This window comes from Girardinichthys multiradiatus, chromosome 5 (genome assembly GCF_021462225.1).
Source record: "Girardinichthys multiradiatus isolate DD_20200921_A chromosome 5, DD_fGirMul_XY1, whole genome shotgun sequence".
NCBI classification, from domain to species: Eukaryota; Metazoa; Chordata; class Actinopteri; order Cyprinodontiformes; family Goodeidae; genus Girardinichthys; species Girardinichthys multiradiatus.
In genome coordinates, this window is record NC_061798.1 from 44,280,659 (window position 1) to 44,300,758 (window position 20,100).

The 20,100-nt window shown below is 39.3% G+C and overlaps 1 protein-coding gene across 1 annotated transcript in view; it reads right to left on the minus strand.

Annotated features, from left to right (window-relative positions):
* tll1 (tolloid-like 1) overlaps positions 1 to 16,712 on the minus strand; it is an 84,576-nt gene extending 67,864 nt beyond the window's left edge. Inside the window, exon 1 of the mRNA XM_047366840.1 lies at positions 16,166 to 16,712. Within this exon, the coding sequence (XP_047222796.1) occupies positions 16,166 to 16,346 (181 nt within the window). The 5' untranslated portion in view covers positions 16,347 to 16,712. The remainder of the gene's footprint in view (positions 1 to 16,165) is intronic.
* Between the last annotated feature and the right edge of the window lie 3,388 nt (positions 16,713 to 20,100).

Consider the following 20,100-nt stretch of genomic DNA (forward strand, 5'->3'; position numbering starts at 1 on the left):
AAAAAACTCACTCATCTGAACAATAAAGACACTAATCTAGAATCCTGTACATCCACGTTAGTTTAGCAATTTCATACTATAATTCAAAAGAGACTATTGGAGAAACTTTTCTAGTGACACTGTGACATGTCTTTGGACTATTAACCTCCTGACTGAAAGACTTCTCTCAGCCAGCACTGGAAAAAATATCTTCAACTCTGAGCACTGGGACCCCACAAGGTTGTTTGCCCAGCCTACTGCTATTTACCCTCCTATAACACGACTATGCATTCGCATACGAGGAAAACCTTATAAAGTTTCCAGATGACACCACAGTAGTTAAATTCATTCATTGGAATGAAAAGTCTATGTAGAGGGAAGAAGTCAAACAGCTAGAGGGCTGGTGCTGTTACAAGCTGGTGCTCAACAGAAAATAAAAAAACAAGAAGATAATCAAATTCCAGAGGTCACGACCTTAGCACACACCCCTCAGCTTTAACCATCAGTTACTGAGGGTGGATAGAATTAAATTCCTGGGAGTACAAACCTTTAATGATCTCATCTTGTTGAAGAACAGCAATGTGATCCTGAAATTTGGCCCACAAGAGAATGCACTTTCTGAACACTGAGCTCTGAACATTATCAGAGATTCCTCAAACCCTCTCTCTCAGTGAACTTTTTGAAGTGCTACCATCAGACAAATGGTACGACTATAGCTAAAGCAGAACTACCAGACTGCTACACAGCTTTCTGCCTTAATTATATTTTAACTGATCAGCTATCATACATCTAGATGTTATCAGTTAAAATTTTTTTACACTATTCTGTTGTATGATCCCAGAGAAACAATCTTGATTTGGTCTTTTTTGTGTATGTCCGAGTGTTATTTTTAACATTGTTAAACATACACATCATGACAGTAATTGTTAATGTTTACACTCATGCTGAACTCACTGGGAAGCATCTAACACAAATGCACATGCACTAAGAGATTACATACTCAAGCCTCACCCAGCTCCTCATTAAGCAGATAAGAGGTCACACTGCAGGTGGGCGAATATGAATGTGCACGTGAGTGGACATGTGCTTGTAAACATGGCTTTACATTTGGAATTTCTATTATTGTATACAACTGGGGCTGTGAGTGTACTGTAATATCAAAAAGAGATTATCTTGGCCTTGTTTGAGGATTTTCTTTAAAATTAATCATTGTGCAGGCTGCTTAATCCGTGTTAACTCTTTGGGGCAACATCAGGTGCTGCAGTTGTAGCTTGCTGTTGGGCCCAGCCATGTTTGAAGAACAACATCTGAACTACACAAACACAGAGACTGGTAAACCTTTGAGATGGAATCTCCATCATATCATAGTACAAAACTCCGGTGAACACCCCTGTTTGCTCTCTTTAGGGAGCAAACAGGGAGACCGCATGCGTGAACGTTCTGATCTTGCCGGTTGAATAATGGTCTATATCCAGTATCCAAAGCCAAGTACGATCTGATATTTGTAAAGCTATCTGAGTCTGAGATTCCCAAAGAAGAGAAGGTGTCTCTGATTGAAGCAGTCATCCCACTGCCTGAAGAAGACGACATCAAAACCGCAGCTCTGCATGGACCGCACGCTGCCCGCGTGTGCCAGTTCGTAAAGCAGACACTCCCCCCTAGGTGGCTGAACCGAGAGCCGCCACCCACCACCTTATTAATCGTCCTTTGAACCTCCTCTCCTCCTTTCCACCAGAAGGTTTCACATAAGAGGTTGTGTCTGGGCAGAGAAAATTATCATAAAACAGTAGCAGAAAACAATTTAAGTATTGTGTATTTTCTTATTTTGTTGTGTATTGCTTGTTTGTAGTGCTTAACTGGTCGAGTGTTAGCAAGCTACCCACTAAGCTAATGCTAAAGGCCATTGAGCCTAGTGCTACAAGCTTGTTTGGGTTGTGTTTTTAAAGTTGAGACCAATTTATTTCAATCAGTGGTTTAAACACCAATGGTCCAGTAACTTGGATTTGCTCTGCTTATCTTCATATCCTCTAACTAATAAACTATTTTATTTTCCCTTCTGATTTGCATTGAAAACTGGTTGTATGAACACTGACAAATTGTTGTTCTTAATTAGACATGAAACTAATTTGGCCTCATTCCAAATTCCTCAAAATAGACCTTGGTTCTTAAACATAAATATTCACACTGAACTGCGATATAATGGCATCATTTTATTGGTTATTTCTTTCAGTTTATTCTTGTTTTAGTTGACTGAATGAGTTTGTTGACTGAAATATTTTAACTTAGAGTTGGATAACTCTGGAAATACATTCTTATATTTTGGAGAGAAGTTGTTTTTATTCTGTGTGCAGGGTTTGCTGTTACCGATTGCCCTCTTTTTTAAATGTTCAGTCTTTGTTAATAATAATTGATTATTAATCAGAATTCTTAATTGTTGCTAATAGCCAGATCAAACAACACTTACCAATATACCAAGAGTGTGAAAATGGTGGTAATGAGGTAAAGAAATTATCATTTAGATCTCAAAACTGAATGTTACGGCATGTTTTCCAGCTGAATGGCCTTTTAAGTTATTGCTCCACCCAAGAAAGCCTCAACCCTGTCAAATGGAAATTAGGCTGTAAAAAATGCATGGTTCAAAATAAATAGAGGCTGTGGTTAACTTAGATTTGCTGCTTTTGCAAAAGGTCTGCAAATTAAGATCTAAACAAGCATCAAATAACTTGCTTACATTTATGCATGGTGGCTTGGCTTTAATTTTTAAAATTAGAGCTAAATAAATGACCCACATCTCAGATGTTTATCCTGTTGGAAGTTTGAGATTTTATTTACAGCAGTCACTGTTTTCCCTGTTTTTTATGTCAGTGGTATTCGGTTGAAAAAAAGTGGTTGCCAAAGCTTGGAGTAAGTAACCCCCTGTGGACATTAAACCAACAATCATCAGGTCTTGAGATAATAGTCAGAACTTAAATAACTTAAATTTAGATTAAAAATGATCTGATTGTACTTTTAAAAAAATAGTTCTAGACTATGTTGAGGTAGCTTGTCCAAGACGTCATGCCTTTATAGCACCCTTGGGGTTATAACTGGACAGTTATGAGTTATTCCAACTTCAAACAATCACAGAGAGAAAACACCACAAGCACTAGAAAATGGGGATAGTTGAAGGATAGTTCAGATATTTTTAAAGGGGGTTGAACGTGAGCTAGCTTTTGTTTTTAGAAGTGGCAGTTTTTTTTCACTGGAAGTAGAAGTATCTGACTGCAGATGCCATTCATGGACCCTAGTTTAATTCATTCCAGTTAGGTTCAAAGGCTTCATGTCACAACCAATGGCGCTCAGGTACTTTTCAAAACATACAGGCTCCACTTATCTATAATCATGCACAATCCCAATTGGTCAGATTTCCATGATGTAATCCAATGCAGAATTGCCAGATTCAGATTCAAGGGAAACTACATATAGTCCAATTCTACTGAAATATAATACAGTCAAATGCATTGGATCATAAAATAAAAAAAAGTATAAACTTGTCTATCTAAGGCAGGAGTCTGCAACCTGTGGCTCTGGACCCACAAGTGGCTCTTTAAGACTTCCTCTGTGGCTCTTAATAACTTTGGATTCAAATTTGATAAAGAACCAACAACTACACAAAGATTAACTCATCTCATAATATACATATTAACAGACCTACAAACAGACCGAGACAAAAAGAGTTAGATTTCCATTTAAATGCACAGCACAATGAAAACTTATGACTTTAAATGAACTCCACGTGTAAGAAGCAACACTCAAACTAAGGAGAAAACAAGGAGAAAAATGTAATGAGACAGAATATCCTAATATCATAAGACACACAGAGAACTGATGTAACTCTTTAATTAATTTACTGTGATGATTCCTCTCAAGCGGATCATGGGTTTGGATAAGATTGTGGCTCAATTTTCAGTCAGTGTGTCCAGTATGTGCACCCAGCAGACTGACATGTTAACAGAAAGTTACACAACAAAAAACAAGGCTGTCATTATGAAGACCGTGGTCTCCTGGTTCAAAACATCAGATAATTTAAAGTGATTTACATGATACATGAGTTTGTACACAGTTACACTAAGCACAAAATAAAGAAAAAACCTTAACAGTTAAGGTAATTTTGACCTACAAATTTTAAACAGGTGGAAAGGTTTGCTTCAAGACTAAAAGCCATTAGATACTCTGTGTGTTTTACTCGTGTTTACAGTGAGGTAGCCTCTGTTTTCATTCAGAGTAAACGTCTTCTTGTTTTTCTGTAAATCAGAAAATTGTGATTAAGAACAAGCAGGACACTAACATAAACCTAAATACCCTCACAGAAAAGAAATGCTTTTGTGACTAACTGAGCTAGACAATGAATGAGCAGAATAAGTTAATCGTTAAAATGTTTCAAATGTAAAAGGACAGTAGTAATAATACCTGTTAAAACAGAAAGTTAATAGAAGGAAATCTTCTGAAGTGGTGATTGATTGTTTAAAAATATGTTTTCTTTTTTTAATTGGGTTATCAACTCCTGGTGGCCTGTCTAGTTTTTAAAATTCTAGTGTTCAACGAATCTTTCTCCACATATATTTCTGATCATTTTGCTCAAATATCTCTACATTGGTCTCTTCTGACCAAAGGACATTGTTTCATAAGTCTTGTGGTTCATTCAAATGCAGCTTTACAAACCTGGGTCTTGCTAAGGTGTTCTTGTTCTAATTGTCATTTCATTAAATGTAACATGTTAACTGGAGGCAGTAGAGTGTGACATTGAGCTATTGGGGGTTTTCAGATCTTCTCTGAACATTTAGACTCTTTGGGGTGCATTTCCTGGGATGTCCACTAGTGTAAAGATTGACAGCTCTATTTTATAGTTTCCACTTGCGAATAATTGTCCTTACTGTTGAATGATGGACTTCAATTTGTCTGGAAATGACCCTATAACCCTTCCCAGATTGATGGGCAGCAGCAACTGTTTCTCTAAGGTCAAAGCTTAACACACAATGCTCCAGAGCAGAACAAAAAAAGCTGTCATTTATTTTTTACCATAACTGTCCATTTCTTGTGGTGGTTTGAAAAGATGCGTGTCATGTCTGAAACCATCCATCCATCCATTTTCTATACCCGCTTCTTCCGTAAAGGGTTGCGGGGGAGCTTGTATGTCTGTCACCACTTTTATCAAACAATTACCAGGCAGACTTAGACATATCTTTATTTTGATTCAGATTTGCATCACCAAATAGACATCTGTACGAGATCTCCTTGCAATGACTCAGGACAAATGCAGAAACAAATCAACAGCATTGATTGATACAAAAAATAAGCAAAATGCAGCAAAACTAACACTAAATCCAAGTAGAAAAGAAAAATATGTATGAAAAAGATACATTTAAAGATGAAACCTTTTTAAAGGCTTAGAAAAATATGTTTTAGCATTTCATCTGATGCTGTTTATTAATTTCAAGTCAAAGTTTTATCATAGAAACACAATGAGGCAGAACAGAAAAAAGACCAAAGACGATGATAATAAATTTACCTAAATCAATTTTCCTCCAAAACAATCTAAAATAGGGCTGCAAGGTGGCGCAGTTGGTAGCACTGTTGCCTTGCAGCAAGAAGGTCCTGGGTTCAATTCCCAGCCTGGGGTCTTTCTGCATGGAGTTTGCATGTTCTCCCTGTGCATGTGTGGGTTCTCACTGGGTACTCTGGCTTCCTCCCACAGTCCAAAGACATGCCTGTTAGGTTAATTGGTCACTCTAAATTGCCATTAGGTGTATTGAATGAGTGTGTACATGGTTGTTTGTGTGTTGCCCTGCGATGGACTGGCGATCTGTCCAGGGTGTACCCTGCCTCTCGCCCATAGACTGCTGGAGATAGGCACCAGCTCCCCTGTGACCCACTATGGAATAAGTGGTAGAAAATGACTGACTGACAATCTAAAATATTTTTCTTGCGGGTATGGAGCACTTGGAGCTGCGTTGCTTTGATATTCCACAGAAAAATAAGTTTTGCTGTACAGAATTGGTGGGTTTTCCTTCGCCGCTGATGACTTTATGTGAATGATTTTCTGTTGCTATAAATACCATCAGGAATAGCGAGGTGACACAAGCGCCCACATCTTTAATAATTGAGCAATGTGTGGCAGATGGGCGGAGTGCCGGCAGTGCTGACTCATGGCTTCAGCAGCGCCTGAACAATCCTACACCAGAACAAACAGTGAGATCTTGCCACAGCTGCGGCATTTGTGCTGAAGCGGGAATCCTGAGAAAGACTTCGAAAGCTCAGTGGCAGCAACACTCTGCCTGGGAAAATCCTGTTTAATATAATATGAGTGAGACCAGTTGCTCCCTTACAGACACACACATAAACAGTGCAGACGACACATTGCTGTAGTTTCCTTACTACTACAAAATAGTGGAAGCACTGAACAGTAGCTACAGCCTGCTGTGACGTTATATAATCAAGCTGAAAAATGTAATCGTATTTAGAATTTTCTCTTAAGCACAAATGTAAAGAAATTGTGCCATTTATAGGGTACTGCGCATGAACAGGCACATAAACTGGGCCAAAGAGATGAGGAGGTGATGAAAATTTTAAGCTATTCCACAACTGTGGAGCTCCACTTTATGAGAGAACAACAAGAGCTAAAAGAAACAGACAGGCAGGAAAAAGACATCTGAAATTGTCTCTGTGAATCCATTTAAATAAGTGCAGAAAAGAAGCAAATGTTTTTTTGAGTCAGAACTGCACCAGACAGACTGAAGAGACAGGAACAATAATCCATCTGTTAACTCATGCCAAAAGTATTAGACTTTACTGCACACTACGAACAAAAGCATTAAACTGTGAGATACTGTGGACATTTAAAAGCTGTGAAAACTTTGACCTAAATCCAATAAACAAGAAGTTAAATTCCGGCTTGCTGTTGTTTAAGCACTGGGTATGCTTACTTAGACAGCTACGCTATATATTGGCCTTCCCCAGAAAAAGAAAAACACTGAAAAAACAGCAAGAAAAATGCATTTTTGGATCCTCTTAATTCAATTAAAGCCATATCCGAATCAACCGTTTATCAAGTTTAGCTGTGTGGATTAATGAACTCTCAACTGCAATCCTGTTATATTGTCATTTTGATCCATTTTTCTTCTTGGCTGATCCTAATTTAAAGGTTTCATTAAAGTCTGAACTGTCAGAGTCTGAGTCTGTGTGTGTGTTGCGTGTGTATTGTGTACTTGTTTATCTAACCATTCAGTGTTTCAGTTGGTGCTGGAGTTCTCAGGTGCGCTGGATGACAGGTGTTTTCCATCTGCTGATTGCTTGGAGGAGTAATTAAGTGGGAGGCTGCCAGCACTTTGCCAGAGTGTTTGCCTTAGTGGCAACAAGCACAGCCACCACTAATTTTGTGTTTCCTTTTGTTGAACTCAAGTAATCTTGCATTTTGTTCCCAGGTTTCTACCTGAGGCTTTGTTTACCTTGCTGAGTTTCGACTCCGTTCCAGAGTATCTCTGAGCATCTGGATTATTAACTACTGAGTTAAGGAACTACCTTCTTTTGGATTTCTCTCACTTCCGTCTGAACCTTTTGGACACGGACAAGCTGGTGGCTCCCCGTTTCCTTCGACTCCAGGACCTAGGCATCAGCACACCTGCTTCTTCCCCCTTCTTGAACATCGGCACCTGAGCTCCTTTTTGTTGGCACCAAGCTCACAACAGAGAAGACAACTGGACAATCCTCCTTCGCAAGTTAAGACTCTGAATCTCTCTATCCCTGGTGGTTCTAGGTACAACAATTTATTGGTGTTCCCGTCCCAGACTACTTTATTGACAATAAAAACCATAAAACTTTTCCTTCTGAGTGTTCTCTGTATGTGGGTCAAATCTATACCGATAATGAATGAACTAGATCTACTGGGGCCCATCTTTTTTCTTAAGGACTATAACGCATACAAACTCATTTGTGTATTTTTTGTGAATTACAATTTTTGTCTTGTTTGATTCTTTCCATAATTTACAATGCAGTTTGCAAAATTTACTGCAGCTCTACTATGTAAGCAGCAATTTCCAGGAAAGATTAACTAAATATAAATTTTGTTGCTAATATGAAACTATAACCCAAATACTTTCTGTGAATAATATGAATATTGTTTCCCATACAATAAAACTAAATGCCTTTGATATTATGGCAAACATCCAGCTAAGCTAGCCTGCCAGAGATGCATTGCATCACATAAAGCCAGAGTGATTTTTTGAATAGTGGAAACTTCACTTAGAAATCTCCTAGATGAGGTAAAATTGGGGCCTAAACAGGTACAGATAAACTCTGCTGACATGCGGGACATTTTTATACAGTACTCAGTCGTCCTTCAAATATTTAATGTGTAAGCCTTTTCTAATACACCACTAAAACCTTTAAAAACCTATAAATGCCAGGGAGACTGGATCTCTAAGAGCAGAACACACTGTCATTGCAACCTTTTGTGATTACACCACCGTTGTTTCAAGGAAAATAGAGGAAAGGTAGTTGTTTTCTTGGATCGCTCCTGAAGAAACAACTTGCATAGTTTGGACACTTAAGTTTGTTTAGCTTTCACTCGAGTGTGTGTGAGGATTTTATGAGAACAGTGATTTGGAAGGAAACATGAATGACTCCTGAGTGAGCGAGAGAGTACGTGCGCATGCATGTGTGTGTGTTTGCGCGCACGCGTGTGTGTCATCTCCAGCTGAGCAGCAGGATGCAGACAACCAGGAAGAGATAAGCGAGGGTGAATGGAGGGAGCTTTGCATGTGTGCATATACAGCGCGTGAGTAAGCTCGGGTTTGTGTGCTCGTGTGGGGAAATCACTTCACAAAGAACCTGGAAGTGCGCGTTCCCCTGTCTGCCAGCGTGGGACTCAGAGGAGATAAGCAGACAGCCAAATATTCCCCTTGTGTTTTCCCAGCAAAAACAGGAGGCGGAATACCAACCACTTAGACCGATGCCACAGGGTCAGGCCTGGAATGAGTTGTGCTTCCAGGTTTTACAAGCTGCACACAGAAACACAAAACTACAAAATATAAAATCCAGTTCTCAGTGTGTGCAACAAAGAAGGTTTAAATTTATTAGTGTACCAGAGAGGACAACAAATTCATCAATATACTTATATTCATCTTCATAGACACGGGCTGTTGCACACAAACTTACGTTGATTTCAGATATGTAATATATCTACATATACTGTATGTGTTGGACGCACAGAAGACTATATATATATATATATATATATATATATATATATATATATACCTAGCAAATAACATTGCTCAGCTGCTTTTTACTCAGTTATTTTAACCAACAAAACTCGCTCAGACAGTCAAACTGATGTAGACTGACTGTCTCTGTGTGACCCTCTAGTGTTCCATCGCTTAACCTGAGTATTATATTTATAAATAAAATAGAAGCCAACTCTTGACATAACTTTCCTTTAGGATAATCTATGTTGTGAAACATGTAATTCTTTTCATAGCATCAGTTCACAACAAATATCATCTCACTTTAGGAGACAAACAGGTCCAGTTCACAACCAAAAATATATAATATAATCAGTTTATTGAAATCCAATCATCACATTCAATTCATCTGATTTGATTCTTTATTCAATTCCAAAAATATTCAAAGCCAAAAATATTCCAGACAGATGTCCATGGAAGACACAAGACAAACTGTTTCGTAGATGAACTAGAACTAAATTCAATTATTTGGAGTTAACATCAAAACCAAACATATGTAGGCTATTGCTGCACTCACGCCTGGTGTCATTCACTGATTGTCCAAAGTTGTTTCTTTGTACTTTGCTAATTAGTTCTGGAAATAATTTCATCCAACATTAATTTCCATTGGCAGGGTTAAGATGTGGTTCTTGAAGTGGGCCCTAAATGCAGACAGACAGGCAAGCAGTAGCAGCAAGGTGAGCAGAAAAAAGTTTAATAAAAACAAAAATGAAAACTTACAGCCAGGCAGGAGGTAGCAGTAGCAGGCATGGACACAGCATGAGCGAAACAGTATTTATTCACCAACAACGAGAGAACAGAAAGAGGAGTATAAATAGTGCAGCAAACAGGTAAGAACAGGAAAACTGATTGGCATGAAGCAGGTAGACCGAATGAAGCTGATTATGGCGGCAGTGGCTGATACAAACACACAATAAAACCAAAGGATGAATCTAACAGAAGTAACAAAACTAAAAAGCACCATAAACAGAATAAGTCAGAAAGCAAACCTAACGGAAAGCCACCTGGAAAACAAAAACACTAACGATCAGAGGCAAGAACCAAAACTCAAACATCTCCAAATCATGATACAGCAGTATTGCTTTTTTTGTAGAATTTAAAAATGGGCATGTTTATCCCTAAAATTCCTGGTCTTAAAAATCATGGAAGTCCTAAAAACAGAGAATAAAAAAGGGGGAAGAGCCCAAGACATTTTTTATTTTAACCTAAAAGGCAGCAAATAAAGCCAAAGACTACCTTTCTTTAACAGCTTCAAAATAAATTGCTGCTTGCAATCTCACCCTTATATACGATCACCTGAAATGTCTCTAAAAGCACAAAAGAAAAACAGCTACAGAATTCTTAACTCAAGGAAATCAGATACTTGTTCGAGTATGTTCAGTTTTCAGCTTGGGAGTATAATAAATCCTTAATCGAATCATTTTATATATATATACAATATATATATATATATATATATATATATTCCTAGCAAATAAAAACATTGCTCAGCTGCTTTTTACTCAGTTATTTTAACTAACAGAACTCGCTCAGACAGTCAAACCGATGTAGACTGACTGTCTCTGTGTGACCCTCTGGGGTTCCATCCAAACACACTCCCACAACACAAACTGTATGTTTGTAGCACAGCTGCAAGCCACAAAGCTGTAAGGAGCAGTGGCAAAAAAATCACTTTTACTCAGAACTGTGTAATTTACACATAAAAGCACACACAAGCTGCTCTGCAGGATTGTCAGGTCTGTTTATTTGGTATGAGGGGAATGCAAGTGGATCAGCTCACAGATGGTCAGCACTCTGGGTGGAGTTCATATTTGTGTCATCACAGAATACAAGAAGAAACGAAACCACTAAATAACACATATGGGTACAAAAACATAAATCCGGACTTTAAAAGATAATCACCGGTCATAAAACCTGCACAAAGGGGAGGAGAAGAAACGACACGAGAGGTTCAGGGTCCTCTGCTGAAAATCAGAAATGGCGATGAATTAAAAAGCCTCGCCAGGAAGCTTCAACACTCTTAATCAATAAAATTGAGCTGTTATTGCAAACAGCTGATAAACGCACACCTTTTCACTTGATCCCTTATGATCTCAATATTTTGTTATCACACAAATTATTGTTAGTCAATCAGTCATTTTCTACCGCTTCTTCCATAGTGGGTCACGGGGGAGCTGGTGGCTATCTCCAGCAGTCTATGGGCGGGAGGTGGGGTAAACTCTGGACAGGCCGCCAGTCCATCACAGCAAATTATTGTTATTAACAAGAAAATCATCCTTCCTATCATTTCTAGTTGCTGTCATATCAGAACATTTATTACTTTGATAACACACATACACCTCTAAAGGAAATCTCATTTATGGTTAGAAACGCAGAGTGATGTGAAATAAAAAGAATCAACTTTTCCTTGGCTGCTTTCCAGATAAAATTTTCCTAACCCCTCCGACAAGCTACTGCATATCTGCCTTACATTTCAACAGAGTACGAAAATGCGATCTTTTAGTAAAAAGACACACTGTGGCCATATGCTGGTATGATATTCCCACAATTTGTTAACCTTAAGTAAGAATTTCTCAGATACAAGTAATTAATGCAACATTTTATTTTAAAAAAATGGATTAAATTATCTAATCGACAATTTAGCAGCATGTTTCACAGAGTATTTTACGTTTTTGCCATTCTACTTTTATATAAACACTGGGAGACCAAGCTGATGTTAGTTGGTTAACTGGATGGGCAATCTGCTATGGTAGTCAGCCTGCAGCCAGCTGGTAAACAGACAAGTCGCTTCTACTTTAACTCCCAAATGTTGTTTGAAAACAGAGTTTCCTGAATACGACTTATGACAGGAAATTTGCAAACAACTAAAGTCGTCTTTCTTGTAAGTATGAGAAAAATGTAGCTGCATTGTTTCAGCCAGGTGACCAGCAGTGCTTCAAAAAGCTAGAGAACTCCAGTCATTCAAGTTCTTTCTCTAACATCTCATTAGAAGAACTTAAAGTCTACTTCAGTACTGGTAACCAGCCCATGCCTATGCTCCATCGCCTTTCTATGCATTTGATGTGTAATATGATCTCAAGCTAAACCCAGCTGAAACCTATTTAGCTTTTTTTACATGGTGAAAAATGCTGTGGTATGAGTTTCTTCACTTAATGCTAAAACTACGGTACATTTACAACACTGCTCCAACATGGAAGTGAATGCAACTCAAATGTTGCAGCCATAACCTTAAAATACCATTACTTAAAGGGGACATATCATGCAAAACCCACTTTTTTAACCCTAAATTTATTTTTTTTCTGTTCTTGGAGGCTGTAGGAGTGCAGAAAAGATTAATTTAGTCTCTCCATATAATATAAATAAATATCTTTATATTCTGTTTGGGTCATTTTTTAGTCCAATCAGTTTTTTCTATCATTTGTTTTTTGAACTCTTACGTCACAGTATTTGCTACAGAACAGCTAAATAAGGTAGTGAACTTCTGGCCAACTAATTTCAAGTATCCACCATTTTTATTTCTCACTGCAATTTTGTAGTCCAAGCTCAAGTATGCCAACGCTGCAAGCGAATAAGTCTAAATGTTCAGTTGTTTGTTGAATTAACTAACACAATTCATTACACCGTCTCCCAGCATCAGAACCTCTTCGAAGTGCCTGGTTAAATTTTATTTTACATGGAAATGTTCCCACATCAGTGGGGAACTTCATATTTCCCCACTTAAAGGACGAGTGCCTTCTGCAACCTCTGCCAGTATCAAGAACGATTTGCTGAAAGATTTCATCTGATTAAGGGGTCGGTTCCTTCTGTCTATGGAAACGACAGACGCAGTAAAGTGCTAAGCGGCAAATAACGCTGAAATTACAACAAACTTTATTTTAGACATGAATTTATTGTGTGTTTATATGAGGTCCTGGCCATTGTACTGATAGCAGTAGCATTGTGGTTCTGCTTATGTTAGTGCTGTTTGCTGCTTTTAGCTCCTTGACGAAATAACTGTACTGTGTGTTCTGAATAGTATTATTACATTAACAGTTTTGCATTGTTTTAGCCGTTTTTGTCTTGTTTCTGTGGCGCTAGATAATTGTATCTCTGTTATCAAACTACAAAAATGGCCGAACGGGTTAAAGTGGAACGCTCTTTGATCTGCAGGGGGATGGGGTGTGAAAGGCCTCAATAGTATTTAAAGAGACGGCACGAAAATGAGTTGCTCTCAGACGCACCTCAGAACAGGGGTAAAAGAGGAGCCTGTGGAGCTACAATAACAGACCAAATCATTGCAGTTCCACTTTATATAGACCACAGCTGAATGATTTAGGTGTCAAAAGGAAGGATTTAAATGCATGTTATGTCCCCTTTCAATCTTTTGCTACACTACGCAGACACTCTCTCTGCACTAATAAAGATCCCTTTACCTCTGCATGCCAAATGCTTAGAGTGGCTCCAGCAGGAGTTCAATCTAACCAATTATTTGAGAACGACAAAAGTAACAAACTCTACTGACGCAGTAGCGCACTGCTAATCTTTACACCCTTCATCCCACTATCAACACTGCACAAAACAACGGTGTATCATGACTGACTTGATGTTTTGCAAAATGAAATTTTTTTCTTCAGGTTTTGACCCTCAACAAACATGTTTTTAGGTATGCAAACAAGGGTGGCAAGATAAGAAACACAGCGAAAGCAGGTTAACTTCATGAAAAAGGTAATGAGATGCATCTACAGAGATCTATTTAGTTTAATTCTACTGGCGACTTTATTCTCACTTTTACCTTACAAACTCAACAACTTGCCTCCAGTAGGTTGTGCTCTTTAAACATTGATGCTATCATGCTTGTATCAATCTCTAGTATGTTAAAGACCATAAATCCTTTGAAATAAAATGTCTCTAGATATTTCTGTGATACTTCTAGCCCTGCCCTAAAGTGCTATTAGAGCTCAAAAAATAACAGCCTATTCGATAAAGGAGAAGAACTCCAGTCAAGTCAGATGAACAGGATAAAATAAATGAGGAAACTGTGATAGAAACTGGACATTTCTTGCATTTTTATCCAGCTTCACTCATCAAAATGTGCTACAAATTTACTTTATTCTTGTTTTGTATTTCTTAAAGAGCTTAAAGTCGGTAAGACTAAGACCTACTTACTTACTCTGTTCCTATGCTCAAACTTTGAGAATGTATTCAGTGATTCAGGGGGCTGTAGGTTCAACTAGAAACCAGGACTGTATGCTTAGTGTCTGCTCCAAGTTAAAGTACTTTTAGACTGGCCAATAAAACAGCCGAATCCCAACCATGCATTAAACAAGAAGTGTCAACTTTTGCTTTCTGAGAGACAATTAACAGTGCATGAATGTAGGAGAAACTCTTTAGTTCCTTATAATAGGACTATAAATTAAACTTTAAAATGATGCCTAGATGGTGCTAGGTCAGGAAGAGAGTTACAGAACTTTAAACTGATGGACACTAAATAATAGGAGACAGAAAAAGCATGTGCAATCAATTATGTTGATTTCTAGCTTTTAGAAACTATAGCTGATGGCTGGTTGTTTATTCCTGAGGATGAAAAAGCATCCCAAAGTTACTCCAGATATAATAAACTTACCCAGATTTACACTACTTAATCAGACACTTTGCAGACAATATACTGACTGTTAATTCCATCCATCCTCACAGCCATCCATCCATCCATCCATTTTCTATATCCGCCCAGGACTTTCTTGCAGCAGGGCAAGTGCCACCAACTGCAGCTTCAAGACAGAAACAACCTTTAGTGTCGTGGCCATTTTTCTCACAGTATTTTCTAATAGTGCAAACATTGCGGGCTGCATGGTAGCGCGGTTGGTAGCGCTGTTGCCTTGCTGCAAGAAGGTCCTGGGTTTGACTCTGCCCGGTCTTACTGCATGGGTTTGTATCTCTCCGGGTACTCTGGCTTCCTCCTACATTACAAAGACGTGCCTGTTAGTCTCTCTAAATTGCCGTTAGGTGTATGAATGAGTGTGTGCATGGTTGTTTGTGTGTTGCCCTGTGATAGACTGGCGACCTGTCCAGGGTTTACCCCACCTCCCGCCCATAGACTGCTGGAGATAGGCACCAGCTTCCCCACATCTCACTATGGAAGAAGCAGTAGAAAATGACTGACTGACTGCATACACACGGTAGGTAGTTCTGCCATCAATTGTTTTTATCTTTTTGTGCTTGTGGCGCCCCTAAAAAGATGCTGCCCTGAGTGGTTATCCATATTGCCCATTTAAAAAATTGCCACAGATCCAGAAGCAAAACTTCCACTGGAATTGTTCTAATAGGATAAAACAGTGCCATTTGGCCATCCAGCTCTGCTTAAAAAAGGAGTAGACTATTACACTGAACCTTAACGGAACCTGGGGACGTGCTAGTTATTTTAGGAACACAGAAACCTGTACAAGAGTCACTGTGTGATAAATAGAGAAGCCCCTGTGATGGTATACTTAATTTCAGCTGGGGGGGGGGGGTTCATCTCCACTAATGGCTGACTGAACATCTGCACACATGCGCAAAGTCTAACTGGAACAGTCTTCCAGACCACAAATCGGGAGCTCTTCACGTCTCAGAACCCAGTATGTTTTTGCCTACTGGTGATGCCCGATGTGAGAGCGATGTGCTTTAAAGGTGCAACTCGAGGCGAATGCGCGGATCCTGCAGCAGGACCCTCTTACGGCTGCAGGATCATCGCAGACGCATGAAGGATGGCTGAGGAGACTAATCTGGGCACGAGCGCACACACGCACGCGCGCTGTCATTGCTCATACACACATACACGTGCCTGATCGGACCCAGATGTGTGAGAGGATCACTGTGCCCACACGCAGAGGCAATTATCACTGTCACCATTTCACGTTATAAAACTGCATTAAAGTTGAAAATTGACTTACCAGCTTTGCACGGGTCTTTGTAGTCAATGCTCTCCACTTTCTCCTCTTCATAATAATCAAATTGGGGCTCCTCGTAGTCGAAACTGTTAGAAATAGTAAGTTTTCCCCAGAAAGTCAACCCCGCAAGCACCAGCGTAATCCAGCGCATTTTAGCGGCCAGTGCCAAGGGCACTCGGTCCATCTGCGGACTGAAATTTACAAATAAAGGCCTCTTTACACTTCTCCTTTGCTGTTCGGAGATGGTCAGTGGGGTTTTATAGGGTCATGGTGATGATCGCGATCCTCTCTTGCAGCTTGGTTGTGGTTAGCAGGGAGTTACTGCGCCTGGTGCTCCTTCATGGTTAACTGTGAGTCACTCAGCGCTGAGAAGCTACGCTGTCCTCCGCCGTGGCTTTGCAGGTGAGACTGGAGAGGGAGAAACGAGAGAGAGAAAGAGAGAGAGATAAAAGGGCTTGGTGGCTTCTGAGCGTAAAGACGCACGGCGGACTCTGCTGCGCGCACACAAGAAACATCCGCGTCGCATATTTCCCGCCTGCCTGCACTGATGTCGCTCCCTCTCTGGGGTTACAGCCTCTACTGTCTCTCTCAGCCTGTGTCAGCGCACTGTCCTCACACGCATACACACACACACACACAAACACACACACACACCACCCCCACCACCGCCGCCGACTCCGCATACCTGCACGTTTTCAAAACTTTTTTTTAACTTCTTTTGTTCTCATTCAGAGTTTCTGCAGCTGTTTTTCACCCAACAAAAAAAAAATAAAAATAAAAAATCAGAGCCTTTTTCCTCTCTGATCTCAACGCATCACTGGTTATTACAGGGTACTGGACCGAGATACATACAATAAAGACTGTTTGCATGAAAAAACCGGTAGCGCTAAAAGTAACAGGGCCTCAGCAAGTTTGCCTGCGGGTATTCTGGTTATTTAGAGAAAACTGCCAAGTAGGTGACAGCAAAACCATAAATGCTCGGAGAGATGCATATAAGAAACCCTTAGGATGTAGCCATGGTGTGAGAAGTTAATCTTTTATTCGCTGCTTTTCACCTCATTGTCATGAAAGAAGCAGAAGAAACAACAATTCCATGCATTAAAATGGGGACAAACAGCATGATCAAATCTGCAGCATGTAAAGTGGCAGGAAAACAATAAAAAATAACTATTTTTAATGTGTAATCATAATTAAAAAGTTAAATGGCAAGAATAAAAAAAATAGCTGTTTCCCTGTTGTTAAATTCTTCAAAAAAACAAACAAAAATTTACTTTGATGCAAATATCTGGAACTTAATGCAAATCGATAATAATAACGGTTAGGGACATACATTTTATGCATGAATGTTGTGATCTTGTCATACCTTTATTTTCTGCTGGATTTGAAACTGTTCTGTCAAAAGAAAATGCTGAATATTTGTTTCTCTTTCATGTATTATAGTCCTTCGAAATAAAAGAAATCGTAATTTGTCAAAATCATAATCGACGTGGAAAATGGAAATCGGCATTGTCCAGAAAAAAACTGAAAATCTCTTGTACCTATTTAATTACATTTTTGTCCTACAGAGCATAGCAAGACAGGCAGAAAGACAGATCTGTCACATTTAAAATAAACGTAAGTGAAGAATTTTTGCCATTTATACTCAATTTATACTTAATTTTTTATCATTTGGGGCTTTCTGTGTCGCTGGAGGATAAATATGACATTACCCAGAGCTTCACTTCCCTTAGCCACTCTATGCCTGAAGTGTTAATAAGTCAGGAAATGGCTACCAGAAACTAGACACTCACCAAAACTTGCCCTTATCTACAGTCAGTGTAATGTCATGGCTGCACAACGAAACAAGTATATTATGGGTCCACTTGAGCCTGTGAGGAGGATGGTAAAGAAGGTTAAGAAAATCCCCAAAGTTCACAGCTAGAGAATGCAGCAGAGAGTTACACCATTAGACTGTATCTACATGCAACCTATTAAGTGATATCAGAAAAAAGTATTTTCTTTTCTACCATCACCAACATAAACATGTTGAGTTTGCAAAAAGCTACTGGAACTTTAATCACAACTATGCGCTTAGATCAGATGAGACTGAAATTAAACTCTTCAGCAACCAACAGTCCAGAAAGAAAGGATGAATATTTAGATCACTTCTGATGCCGACTGTTAAGCACGGTGGAGGACCTGTGGTGCCATGGGCCTGTTTATCTTCAAAAGGCCCCCAGACCTTGTTAGAGAATATTTCATCAAGGAATCTCTGAAATACCAGGAGATTTTGAATAAACATTTCTCAAGGAAAACTGAAAATAATTTATATTACTGCGTCTTTCAAGATGATTGTAATCCAAAACATAAGGCCACAGGGGAACAGAAATGGCTCATTGAAAACAAAATAAGCTTTTCTTCATGGACATCCAAGTCCCCAGACCTAAATCCCACAGAAAACATGTGGGCTGAACTAAAGAGATGAGAGTATAAGAAAGAACCTTGCTAAGTTTAACAGAGAAATTAGTGCTAGTTTATTCCTAAAAGGTGGATTTATAATGTAATATGAGGTACCAAATATTATGCCACGTGTAATTTGATTAAAAATAACTATTTTTAAAATTGGAGATTGTGCTACTAAATCACAAGATGAATTTATTTAAAGACTTTTTACACATTTTAACCAGGGGTTCCAATAAACATGTTATCTTGATGTCTCTACTCTTTGCATGAATGCATGAAGTAACATGGATCTCTAAAACTGAGGAAAACGTTCACTTGAATAGGCTTATTTCTAACTTTGCACCCAAAAGGTCCTAGTCTATCATCTGCAGCTTGACCACAGACACAGGAGCAGTGTAAGCAGCAGTTGTTGACAGAAAAACGCTGCAGCCTGTGAACACCTTGCCAAGGTAAATCCTCCGCAAACGAGCTCACCCTGTGCGTCTCTGCAGTTTACCTGCTGCCTTTACCTGTCCGGGGGCGCGTCGGCTTCCCGTGGAGTTTGGAAGAGACCCATCATGCTGTACATTTAGGGCTGCTTTATTCTCCCTCAGGAGGTGTCACTCGGTACCGGCGGTTCTGAACGTGTGCGCTAGCCCCATGTATCACCGGGGAGATTACAGGAGCGCTGTCTCTGTCCCTCCTGACTTAATCCTGCCCTCGGGGAGAGGTGACGTCACGCTATCAATCCATCCGCAAGCTGTCCACGTCCCCGGGTGCATGGACGCAAATCCCCTGGAGGTGCCACAGAGAGACAGACACATGTGGACTTAATTTACTGCAGGTCAACACACTTTTGATCTTTGTCTCCAAAATAGATCTCAGTGATTTTTTTTTAACGCCAGAAACAAAGTTAAAGGAGCAGCAACAGCCAGCAGGATGGAGCAGCTTTCTGAAACTAACTTGGATCTAATGGTCTAGGAGGGTTTACATTTATTTAAGTGGTAAAAACTTATCGGATGTGGCGCATTTTTAGCTGTTCAGAAATGCGACGGTAAAACTGCTGTGGAATCCATCCCCAGCAAGTGGCGCTAAAGTACTAGTGCTTAGATCAGCAAAAAGGTGGCATCTACAGTGACAGTGCCTTGCAAAAAAATTTTATTTGTTTACATTTTGCCACGTCACAACCTTTAAACTTTCAAATATCTAAAATTTCTATTTTATTAGCATTCTATGTCATTCACAAACACAAAATAGTGCTTAGTTGTGACGTGGAAGAAATATGGTGCATGATTTTCTAAACTTTTTATGAATGGCTTTGCGTGTGGACTTTTTTTCAACAAGGACTTTGTTTAGGCCACTTTTTCACAAAGACCAGATTTGTTGAGTGCACATCTAATGGTTGTCCTATTTGCAGATTCTCCCAGCTGAGTTGTGGATAGCCACAATGGTCTCTTCTGAGGCCTTTGCAGAACATCAGTTCTTTTTTATTATTATAGTATCATTCCTGCTTATCA